Source organism: Schistocerca cancellata, chromosome 4 (genome assembly GCF_023864275.1).
Source record: "Schistocerca cancellata isolate TAMUIC-IGC-003103 chromosome 4, iqSchCanc2.1, whole genome shotgun sequence".
Taxonomy (NCBI): domain Eukaryota; kingdom Metazoa; phylum Arthropoda; class Insecta; order Orthoptera; family Acrididae; genus Schistocerca; species Schistocerca cancellata.
Window position 1 is genome coordinate 147,850,561 of NC_064629.1, and position 13,216 is coordinate 147,863,776.

Sequence of the window (13,216 nt, forward strand, 5' to 3'; positions counted from 1 at the left end):
GAGATAATTTACAATAAAATTTCTCATACAGGATTTATGAATGCCGTTTATAAACATTTATGGTGATTTTTTACGCAAAGCTAACAGTCATATACGAAAGTATTGTGCTACAAAAATATTATTCGATCCTGAATCCAGTAAAATGTTTTATTTGGTTATTAGAAACTATAATAATTTACCAGTTAAGTTCCAAATGAGAATTTCGATCCCTGTTTACATAACTGAATAACGTGTAAAAGAACTACTAGTTTCTTATCATCTTTAAAACAAGCAGAAAAAATTCAAAGGAAACAATGAAGAAAATTAATTAGGAACTGAATGCTTAATAAGTGAAACATATCATACTAAAGTCACCATAACTGCGATCGCGAAAACAACACTGCTCTTTGTACACGTGGTATTAATACGTTTCCTTCCAAAAGTTCTGTGTCGTATATTGATATTCATGACATGCTCTACGCATTATTTAAGTAATGACGAATGTAATGTTGTGGCTTACCCGTGAAGATGGTCCATGACTGAAACCGGTCGATATTTCGGTTTAAAATGGACAAATATGAATTTTATACTTTACTTGACGGTTATAGATAACCACCCTCCAGAAGTGTTGAAAACGTAGGTCATTTCCTAGTAACGAAGCAGTTCGGAAGCTTATACTCGTTAATTGTGACGCAATACGGCAGGTTTTTGTTATACGGTAGTGTACTTTGCAATAAACCAGAGCAGACAGCGAGACCGATAAATAAAATCATAAATCTTATTTCGCCGGGAACACAGAATGTCTAACGTAATGAAACAATATTGCCTGCCAAAAGCAAAATTCGAACCCTGATCCCCACACGCTAAGGTCGCGCATGTCGGCCCAGAGCAACACCGACATGAATACATGACTTGGATTGGAAATTATCTAAATCTACATCTACATCTACATTTATACTCCGCAAGCCACCCAACAGTGTGGGGCGGAGGGCACTTTACGTGCCACTGTCATTACCTCCCTTTCCTGTTCCAGTCGCGTAGTGTTCGCGGGAAGAACGACTGACGGAAAGCCTCCGTGCGCGCTCGAATCTCTCTAATTTTACATTCGTGATCTCCTCGGGAGATATAAGTAGGGGGAAGCAATATATTCGATACCTCATCCAGAAACGCACCCTCTCGAAACCTAGACAGCAAGCCACACCGCAATGCAGAGCGCCTCTCTTGCAGAGTCTGCCACTTGAGTTTGCTAAATATCTCCGTAACGCTATCACGCTTACCAAATAACCCTGTGACGAAACGCGCCGCTCTTCTTTGGATCTTCTCTATCTCCTCTGTCAACCCGACCTGGTACGGACAGGTGCGACAGACCAATAGGCTCAACCGCTGCACGTTTGGTGAGGTACGTCATCAGGTGACGTCACATGTTCAACATTTGTCATTCTCTTTTGGGGTATTTCTCGACATTTGCGATCCTATACGTCTTATGGTTCAAATGGCTCTGAGCACTATGGGACTTAACATCTGTGGTCATCAATCCCCTAGAACTTAGAACTACTTAAACCTAAGTAACCTAAGGAGATCACACAGATCCATGCCCGAGGCAGGATTCGAACCTGCGACCGTAGCGGTCACGCGGTTCCAGACTGAAGCGCCTAGAACCGCACGGCCACACCGGCCGGCTATATGTCTTATATTAAATTACTTGTCTCAGCGTCATCTACGCTTCGGAGGTTTTTGATGTTACTAATAATCGCCCTGTGTATTAATAGTGCTACAACACGTCACGAAAATAGTACCAACAGAAATCGCTAGATCGTGCGGCGATCGAAAGCTCGAGCAAAGCCCGAGATTTCTCGAGCTGTGACGTCAACTACTCGAACAGTTCGAGTCTTGTTCATGCGCAACACTATTAGTAGTTTGAGCCGTTGTTGCTGCCAGAGGTGGCACCTTTGTGTTCTACATTTCGCACCCAGTACATCCCCAAATCACCTACGAATTTAATCGTGTCTTCTGCCCGCTACACTGTATACGTACAACATATTTTGTTTTCTGCTGTCCTTCCTGGTGTTGCAGTTTTAATAGCCAGCAATGTGTTGTTCCTCCCCCTGGCGGACTTGTGTCGTGGTCCAGTGAACCGGCCAGTCTGTGGATTGTTTTTAGGCGGTTTTCCATCTGCCTCGGCGAATGCGGGCTGGTTCCCCTTATTCCACCTCAGCTACACTATGTCGGCGATTGCTGCGCAAACAAGTTCTCCACGTACGCGTACACCACCATTACTCTACCACGCAAACATAGAGGTTTCACTCGTCTGGTGTGAGACGTTCCCTAGGGGGGGTCCACCGGGGGCCGAACCGCACAATAACCCTGGGGAGGCGGAGGGATGAAGTGGACTGCGGTAGTCGTCGTGGGGTTGCGGACCACTGCGGCTGCGGCGGGGACGGAGCCTCTCCGTCGTTTCTAGGTCCCCGGTTATCATACATAATACAATACAATATGTTGAAAGGTGAGGATACGCACGGTGCACCCTGGTGGCGTTGTGGTGGTGGCGGCGGTACTCGCGGTCCCAGACGTCGTCGTGCAGCCGCCAGTCCAGGTCGTCGGCGGCGAGGGGCCTCAGCGGCCGCGACCTCACGTGCGGGCCCGACACGTGGCTGCCGTCGCCCACGAACACCACCTGCAACACCGCGCCGGCCGTACAGTTCTTACAGCCCATCGGGAAAACAATGCTGATATGTAAATGCCGCAACAGATTTTCGTTAAAAAAAATGGTTCAGTTGGCTCAACAGCTTAGGTCATAAGTCCCCTAGAACTTAGAACTACTTAAACCTAACTAACCTAAGGACATCACACACACCCATGCCCGAGGCAGGATTCGAACCTGCGACCGTAGCAGCCCCGCGGTTCCGGACTGCAGCGCCAGAACCGCACGGCCACCGCGGCCGGCAGATTTTCGTCTCCTGTACTGGCTAGAAGTGGGGAAGTGGGTCGGTCGTAGGCTGCTATTCCTGTTCATCCGAATTTCCGTCAATAGCTTGGACTATATTACCACACTGTTGATGGCGAGTTGTCGGCCAGGTAATGTAAATCAAAATATTCTATGCTGGAAAGTAAAGCCTTGAAATTTTTTATTCTCTTCTCAATTTCGGTTGAGGTTGAAGCAATGCAAGTCACGGAGACTTACCTCCTTTCATTTTTAATTAATTCAGTCACGAGTACGAACTGATTTAATGCACGATTGTGTAAATAGGAAAACACTAGAACAGTACACTGAGGTGGCAAAAGTCATGGGATAGCGATAAGCACATACACAGATGACGGTAGTACTGCGTACACTAGTTACAACGTGAAAATTATTGAACTATATGAAATAAAATCGTCATAACTTCTGAACGGTTTGCGTTAGGACGTTCAAACTGCACGGTTGGTCGCGGGGCATGAGGGGTGTGGTGTCACCGCCAGACACCACACTTGCTAGGTGGTAGCCTTTAAATCGGCCGCGGTCCGTTAGTATACGTCGCACCCGCGTGTCGCCACTATCAGTGATTGCAGACCGAGCGCCGCCACACGGCAGGTCTAGAGACACTTCCTAGCACTCGCCCCAGTTGTACAGCCGACTTTGCTAGCGATGGTTCACTGACAAATTACGCTCTCATTTGCCGAGACGATAGTTAGCATAGCCTTCAGCTACGTCATTTGCTACGACCTTGCAAGGCGCCATTACCAGTTACTATTGATGCTGTAAAACATGTACCGTCAAGAGCGATGTTCACCATTTATGGATTAAAGTTAAGTATTCCACAGCTACGTCCTTTTTTGCTAGTCTAATTTCTTTGACCTGTTCCAGACCTCACGCCAGCCTGCGTGAGCTAAAACGCATGCCTTTCGGCTTCCTCTGAAAACCGGGTTGGCTCTCTTGCCAATCCACAACAATGGGAATTAGTATGCGCATACGCACGCGCCTTGTTGTCGGCCATTTGTACGTGAAAATGCTACGGTGCAGCGCGCCTGAGCGTGTTGCGCTTGTGAAGGCCCACTGTGCGAGCAATAACAGCCCAACTGCGGCTCAAAGGAAGTTTGCGACCGAGTTCACTCTGAAGACAACCGGTCCAAGTGTGCTAACAATCAAGAATTTAATTCACAAGTTTAGCAGAACGGGTATTATTCGTGATGATACTGTTAACAATGTCGATCGTCCAAAAAGGGTGAAAACGCCTGTAAACATCGAGAAGACATGCGCTGTGTTTCAAACCGGCCCCAAGAAATCGATCAGACGAGGTGCGCAACAGGTGGGACTCAACCGGGAGACACTGCGACAACTTGTTGTTGACCTGGATCTCTTCTCATGCAGCCGCGAGGGGTAGCGTTTAAGGCGCCTTCCCAGAGTTCGCGCGGCTTCCCCCGTCGGCGGTTCGAGTCCTCCCTTGGGCATGGGTGTGTGTGTGTTGTCCTTAGAGTAAGTTAGTTTAAGTTAGGTTAAGTGGTGTGTAAGCCTAAGGACCGATGTCCTCAGCAGTTTGAACCCATAGGAACTTACCACAAATTTCCAGTTTTCTTCCCATACAAAATTCAAACCCATCAGCCATTAATCCCAGGACCATGGAACAGCAGCTGTGTTTCGCCAACACGATTGTCCACAGAATTGACAAACAGGACTTTGATGTCAATATGGTTTGGTTTAGTGACGATGCCCACTTTCATTTCGATGGGTTTGTTAATAAGCAAAATTGGCGCATTTGGAGGACTGAGAATCCGCAGTTCTCCTCACCCTCAACGGATGACTGTGTGGTGTGCAATGTCCAGTCACAGAATAATCGGTGCGATATTCCTTGATGGCACACTGCCTCCCGAACGTTACGTCAAGGTTTTGGAAGATGACTTCATCCCATTATCCAAAGTGACCCTGATTTCGACAAGATGTGGTTCACGGAAGACGGAGCTAGATCCCATGTTTGATGTCCTGGAGGAGCACTTTGGGGACCGCATTCTGGCTCTGGGGTACCCAGAGGCCACTGGCTTGGGCCTCGATTGGCCGCCATATTCTCCGGATATGAACACATATGACTTCTTTTTGCGAGGCTATATTAAAGAAAAGATGTGCAGTATTAACCTCAAAACCATTTGTGGGTTTAAAACAGGCATTCAGGAGGTAGGTCATCGACAGCAACCATGTTCTGACAGTTCAGCGGGTCATGCAGAACTTCGCTATTCGTCTGAGCCACATCATCGCCAAAGATGGCGGGAATATCGAACATGTCATAATCTAAATCCGAATGTCTGTAGTGATGTTTACATCTGGAATAAAGTGTGTACACGCCGTAGTTTGTAACTAATTTACGTTTTTTTTTCAGGTAATTCAATAATTTTCACCCTGTATAAAAGGTCAATGCATTGCTGCAGCTGTCATTCGTACTCAGGTGATTCATGGGTAAAGGTATCCGACGTGATTACGGGAATTAACGGACACTGACCGCGGAATGGTAGTTGGAGCTGGACACATGAGGCATTACATTTCGGGAATCGCTAAGGAATTCAATATTACGAGATTCACAGTGTTAAGAGTGCGCCGTGAATACCAAATTTCAGGCATTAACTCCCACCAGGCACAACGTAGTGCCCGACGACCTTCGCTTAACGACCGAGAGCAGAGACGTTTGCGTAGTGTTGTCAGTGCTAACAGACAAGCAATTAGAACAGTGCGGCGAAATTTGGCGTTAATGGGTCATAGCAGCAGAAGACCGACCCGAGTGCCTTTGCTCATAGCACGACATGGCCTGCATCGCCTGTCCTCGGCTCGTGGCTACATGGGTTAGACTTTAAACGACTGGAAAACTGTGGCCTGGTCAGATGAGCCCCGATTTCAGTTGGTAAGCGCTGATGGCGCAGTCTCCACGAAGCCATGGACCCAAGTTGTCAACGGCTCCATAATGGTGTGGGCTGTGTTTACATGGAAAGCACTGGGTTCTTTGGTCAAACTGAGCCGTTCATTGACTGGAAATGGTTACGTTCGGCTACTCTGAGGCTATTTACAGCCAAACAACGATGGAATTTTTATGGATGACAATGCGTCGTATCACTGGGCCACAACTGTTCGCGTTTGGTTAGAAGAACATTTTGGACAATTGGAGAGAACGATTTGGTCACCCAGCTCGCCCGATATGCATCTCATCGAACAATTAAGGGACGTAATAGAGAGGTCAGTTCGTGCACAAAATCCTGGAGCGGCAACACTTACGCAATTAATGACTGCTATAGAGACAACATGCCAACGGCCTTGTCGCAGTGGTAAGACTGGTTCCCGTCAGATCACCGAAGTTAAGCGCTTTCGGGCTGGGCTAGCACTTGGGATGGGTGACCATCCGGTCTGCCGAGCGCTGTTGGCAAGCGGGGTGCACTCAGCCCTTGCGAGGCAAACTGAGGAGCTTCTTGATTGATAAGTAGCGGCTCCGGTCTCGGAAACTGACATACAGCCGGTAGAACGGCGTGCTGACCACGTGCCCCTCCATATCCACATCCAGTGACGCCTATGGGCATAGGATGACACGGCGGCCGGTCGGTACCGTTGGGCCTTCATGGCCTATTCGGGAGGAGTTTATAGAGACAACATGCCTCAGTATTTCCGCAGGGGACTTCCAACAACTTGTTGAGTACATGCCACATCGAGTTGCTACTGCTACATTAGGCCAAGCAAAAGGACGTCTGACGCGATATTAGGAAGTATCCCATAACTTTTGTCGCCTCAGCGTATTTCTGATCAACCGAATTTGTGCCAACGGCCTGGACTGTATTATGCTTGAGATCATATCACAGAGTTGATGGCGAGCTGTCAGCCAGGTAATGTAAATCAAAATATTCTATTACAGAAATTAAGCTTTTTAGGGCGTGCTGGAAAGTAATGCCTCGGAATTTTTTATTCTATTCTCAATACTGATGGAGGTTGAAGATGGCAGGTCATGAAGGGTTGCCTCCATTCATTTTATATTAATTCGATAATGAATATGTACGCATTTGATGCACGATTGTCTAAATAGGAAGACACTGCAACAGTATATCGTTTAATAAAGTTGGTCGACACTTCTTCGGAATTTGCAGGTGATTGAGAGCCGGCTTTCAGATGACCTTTTTTCCTGAGAAGTGTATCTATTCTGCTTATAAAATGGTTTCCTTCAGAGTCTGAAATAGCAGCCGGTGTATTTTTTAAAGGTCTTTAGTTTCTAAAAGTTTTGAAAATTTGTGGTAAGGTCTTATAGGACCAAACTGCTGACGTCATCGGTCCCTAAGCTTACACACTACTTAATCTAACTTTCTTACGCTAAGGACAATACACACACCCATGCCCGAGGGAGGACTCGAACCTCCGATTGGGGGAGCCGCGCGAACCGTGGTAAGACGCCTAAGGCCGCGCGGCTTAGTTGTCAACGGCAAACTATTTCCCACGTGCGCAGAAAACAAGTGCCGTGACTGAAAATCAGAAGGTGACGTAAGAAGACGTACCATGGGCATCTGTAGTTCTTGGCGGCAAGCCACTCTAGTGGGGGGAAGTGATTTCGGCTCTCTCATGGTAGGAGGCTGTGATCAGAAAATGTTAGAGCGTATTCTGGTCGAGTAGGTTTCTTTGAGGGAATTTTGCGGAGTTCCTTCGAGGAGGCCGTTTGCAAAGTTAGCCCAGGGACGGAGTAGGTGGGAGGATCGATGCAGCACCAGTCGCCGGAGGCAGTCTATTGGGTCCGTGCAGGGGCGCGCTACATCTACATATGAAGGGCTTATTTCAATAGCGATACAAGTTCATTTTTGTTCATATTGAGATACAGACTCCTAAAGTTAAATGAGCGCTGAAAAATCTGCAGTTGAGATACCAGAAATATTCAAGCATATGGCTTCTTGCTAGACATGGCCCTTTCTTTCTGTTTGTTTGGCTCATTAATTTCAGAAGCATTATAGACAGAAAAGTGGAGGTAATGGACTTGTACCACTACTGAAATAAACCCTTCATATATACTCCGCAAGCCACCGTATGGTGCGTAGCGGAGGGTATCATGTACCACTATTTGTCATTTACTTTCATGTTCCACTCGAAAACAGACCGAGCCCTAATTTCTCGGATCTTATCTTCGTGGTCCTTACGCGCAAAGAATGTTGGCGGCAGTAGAAGAGTTCGGCAGTCAGCTTCAAATGCCGGGTCTCTAAATTTTCTTAATAGTATTGCTGAAAAAAGAATGTTACCTTTCCTCCAAGGATTCCCATTTGAGTTCACGAAGCATCTCCGCAACACTTACGTGTTATTCGAACCTACTGGTAACAAATACGAGGTGCATTCAAGTTCTAAGGCCTCCGATTTTTTTTCTCCGGACTGGAAAGAGATAGAAACATGCGCATTGTTTTAAGATGAGGCCGCGTTCATTGTCAATACGTCCCAGAGATGGCAGCACCGTACGGCAGATGGAATTTTACCGCCAGCGGCGAGAATGAGAACTGTTTTAAATACTTAAAATGGCGACGTTTTCCTAACTTGAACAGCGTGCAATCATTCGTTTTCTGAATTTGCGTGGTGTGAAACCAATTGAAATTCATCGACAGTTGAAGGAGACATGTGGTGATGGAGTTATGGATGTGTCGAAAGTGCGTTCCTGGGTGCGACAGTTTAATGAAGGCAGAACATTGTGTGACAACAAACCGAAACAACGTCGGGCTCGCACAAGCCGGTCTGACGACATGATCGAGAAAGTGGAGAGAATTGTTTTGGGGGATCGCCGAATGACTGTTGAACAGATCGCCTCCAGAGTTGGCATTTCTGTGGGTTCTGTGCACACAATCCTGCATGACGACCTGAAAATGCGAAAAGTGTGATCCAGGTGGGTGCCACGAATGCTGACAGATGACCACACGGCTGCCCGTGTGGCATGTTGCCAAGCAATGTTGACGCGCAATGACAGCACGAATGGGACTTTCTTTTCGTCGGTTGTGACAATGGATGAGACGTGGATGCCATTTTTCAATCCAGAAACAAAGCGCCAGTCAGCTCAATGGAAGCACACAGATTCACCGCCACCAAAAAAATTTCTGGTAAACGCCAGTGCTGAAAAAATGATAGTGTCCATGTTCTGGGACAGCGAGGGCGTAATCCTTACCCATTGCGTTCCAAAGGGCACTACGGTAACAGGTGCATCCTACGAAAATGTTTTGAAGGACAAATTCCTTCCTGCACTGCAACAAAAACGTCCGGGAAGGGCTGTGCGTGTGCTGTTTCACCGAGACAACGCACCCGCACATCGAGCTAACGTTACGCAACAGTTTCTTCGTGATAACAACTTTGAAGTGATTCCTCATGCTCCCTACTCACCTGACCTGGCTCCTAGTGACTTTTGGCTTTTTCCAACAATGAAAGACACTCTCCGTGGCCGCACATTCACCAGCCGTTACGCTATTGCCTCAGCGATTTTCCAGTGGTCAAAACAGACTCCTAAAGAAGCCTTCGCCGCTGCCAAGGAATCATGGCGTCAGCGTTGTGAAAAATGTGTACGTCTGCAGGGCGATTACGTCGAGAAGTAACGCCAGTTTCATCGATTTCGGGTGAGTAGTTAATTAGAAAAAAAAATCGGAGGCCTTAGAACTTGAATGCACCTCGTACAGCAGCCCGCCTTTGAATTGCTACGATGTCTTCATTCAGTCCGACCTGGTACGGATCACAACCACTCGAGCAGTACTCCAGAATATGTGGCACCAGCGTCCTATATGCGGTCTCCTTTACAAGTGAACTACTCTTTCCCAAAATTCTCCCAATAAACCGAAGTCGACCATTCGCCTCCCCTACCACAGTTCTCACATGCCCGTTCCACCTCATATCGTTCTGCAACGTTACGCCCAGATATTTAAACGACTTGACTGTGTGAAGCAAGACACTATTAATACTGTATCCGAAACATTACAGGTTTGATCTTCCTACTCAACCGCATTAAACTTACATTTTCCCAGATTTAGGACTAGCTACCATTCATCACACCACCTGGAAATTTTGTCCAAGTCGTCTTGTATCTTCCTACAGTCACTCAACTTCGACACCTTACCGTAGACCACGACATTATCAGCAAACAACCGCAAATTGCTGCCCACCCTGTCAGCCAGCAGCGGATTTACGGCGGCGAGCACGGAGCTGCTCAGGAGAGGCGGCACCTGTGCAGCCCCGCACGTCAGGAATTTTCCAGGTGATCTGTTACCCACTAGAGCGTGTTCTTTCGACCACCAGCAGCAGCTGTTTAGTTGATGGATGTACCGTACTCTTCAAGTTTAGTCTTTCGCACTCACTATTACTCAATGTAGAAACAATCAGATAGCGTTACTATTGATACTCAAAAAGGGAAAGCGTCGCGCACAGAGCTCCAGCACTTCGTGCCAGCTTGGACTCGAGTTCGAGTCTCGGTCCGGCACACAGTTTTAATCTGCCAGGAAGTTTCATATCAGCGCACACTCCGCTGCAGAGTGAAAATCTCATTCTGGAAACACCCCCCCAGGCTCTGGCTAACCCATGTCTCCACAATATCCTTTCTTTCAGGAGTGTTAGTTCCGCAAGGTTCGCAGGAGAGCTTCTGTAAAGTTCGGAAGGTAGGAGACGAGGTACTGGCAGAAGTAAAGCTGTGACGACGGGCTGTGAGTCGTGCTTGGGTACCTCAGCTGGTAGAGCACTTGCCCGCGGAAGTCAAAGGTCCCGAGTTCGAGTCTCGGTCCGGCACACAGTTTTAATCTCCCAGGGAGTTTCATATCAGCGCACACTCCGCTGCAGAGTGAAAATCTCATTCTGGAAACATCATTAGTACTTATATGAATTTCATACATAGGTGTTTCAACGCCATACATGCTTTTTTGTTTTTGTGTTTGAATGTCAAATTACATCGACTATTTATTGAATTTGTACAGAAACCACATGGCAGTTATAAAAGTCGAGGGGCATGAAAGGGAAGCAGTGGTTGGGAAGGGAGAGAGACAGGATTGTGGCCTCTTCCCGATGTTATCCAATCCGTATACTGAGCAAGCAGTAAAGGAAACAAAAGAAAAATTCGGAGTAGGAATTAAAATCCATGGAGAAGAAATAAAAACTTTGAGGTTCGCCGATGACATTGTAATTCTATCAGAGATAGCAAAGGACTTGGAAGAGCAGTTGAACGGAATGGACAGTGTCTTGAGAAGACGATATAAGATGAACATCAACAAAGGCAAAACGAGGATAGTGGAATGTAGTCGATTTAAGTCGGGTGATGCTGAGGGAATTAGATTAGGAAATGAGACACTTAAAGTAGTAAAGGAGTTTTACTATTTGGGGAGCAAAATAACTAATGATGGTCGAAGTAGAGAAGATATCAAATGTAGACTGGCAATGGCAAGGAAAGCGTTTCTGAAGAAGAGAAATTTGTTACCATCGAGCATAGATTTCAGTGTCAGGAGGTCGTTTCTGAGAGTATTTGTATGCAGTGTAGCCATGTATGGAAGTGAAACATGGACGATGAATAGTTTGATCAATAAGAGAATAGAAGCTTTCGAAATGTGGTGCTACAGAAGAATGCTGAAGATTAGATGGGTAGATCACATAACTAATGAGGAGGTACTGAACAGAACTGGGGAGAAGAGGAGTTTGTGGCACAACTTCACTAGAAGAAGGTATCGGTTGGTAGGACATGTTCTGAGGCATCAAGGGATCATCAGTTTAGTATTGGAGGGCAGCGTGGAGGGTAAAAATCGCAGAGGGAGACCAAGAGATGAATACAGTAAACAGATTCAGAAGGATGTAGGTTGCAGTAGGTACTGGGAGATGAAGAAGCTTGCACAGAATAGAGTAGCATGGAGAGCTGCATCAAACCAGTCTCAGGACTGAAGACCACAACAACAACAACATTTATTCAATAAATCCGTTGTCACGACGAATAACCTTTCATTTCGTATAAATTAGTATATCTTATTCATTTAAGAAATTTTGTTTTTTTTCCTGTGGGATATTAGAAGGTATTTATTATTTTATGACAAGTTTTCCAACTTAGGATTCAGCACTGGGGCCACACAATTAAATAATTCGTGTTTGTGTACTCCATTGCGTACAGATTACAGTAGTGTTTCCTAAGGGTGGTTCTGTGTCGAGGATTATTCCGGGGCAGAAAATAATCACAGGCAAATCCCGCATTACCGTACCGCCGGGAATCTTACAAGGTATGTGATGCATATTACATAAATGTCATGCATATCTCTCGGTCGACTTTCCCGTATCGCTGACGCAATCAGCTAACCTCTGCCACTAGAGAACTCCGCATTGGAGCGTGTAACGGGGCGGTCGGCGTTGAACTACGTCGGTGCGTGAGAAACAACGTGCTCTGATCGAGTTTCGAGTTCGAAGAGTTCTTCCACACATGGAGCACCCCTCCTTCAGCTTGACAACACCAGACTACACACGAGCGCTGTACATAAGCAACAATCCGACGCACTGGATTCGCTGTCATCCAGCACCCTGAACACAGCCCCGACTTGATTCCATCGGATTTTCATCTGTTTCCAAAACTGGAAGAACACCTTCGAGCACTTCACATTGATCGTGATGAAGCGGTGCGAGCAGAGGTGAGGTTGTGACTCCGTCAACAAGTTTAAACACTCTTCAGTAACGGTATCAACAAACTGGTGTATCGTTGTGCAAAAGTGTGTTCGTCGCCTGGGTGACTATGTAGAGAAATAAACATATAGACTTGAAGAATAAAGACGTAGAATGTTAATAACGTTTGTTTTATTTAAGAAGCTTTAAGAGTTCTCAAAAAAATGGTTCAAATGGCTCTGAGCACTATGGGACTTAACAGCTATGGTCATCAGTCCCCTAGAACTTAGAACTACTTAAACCTAACTAACCTAAGGACATCACACACACCCATGCCCGAGGCAGGATTCGAACCTGCGACCGTAGCAGTCGCGCGGCTCCGGACTGAGCGCCTAGAACCGCTAGACTACCGCGGCCGGCAAGAGTTCTCACATTAGAAATTCGGAGGCTTTACTTTTCGGCACGCCCTCGTAGTTCAGCGCATGCCTGGTTTAATTTCTGGTTTAAAAACTGGATGCTGAAAATTGCTTCAGAACGTTCGAGTGATACAAATATGGACGTCACACCATTTGTACGGGGAGAAAACATGAGCGTTCTGCAGGGTTCGATCGTAGGCCCATTGCTGTGCTTATTCAGTGTTAACAATCTACCGTTTTATATGATACAAGCATTATT

General features: G+C 46.5%; 1 protein-coding gene across 1 annotated transcript in view; it reads right to left on the reverse strand.

Annotated features, from left to right (window-relative positions):
- The window catches only part of LOC126183738 (cuticlin-5), a 319,107-nt gene that overhangs the window by 66,760 nt on the left and 239,131 nt on the right, over window positions 1–13,216 (reverse strand). The window contains exon 4 of the mRNA XM_049925944.1: window positions 2,497–2,653. Within this exon, the coding sequence (XP_049781901.1) occupies window positions 2,497–2,653 (157 nt within the window). The remainder of the gene's footprint in view (window positions 1–2,496; window positions 2,654–13,216) is intronic.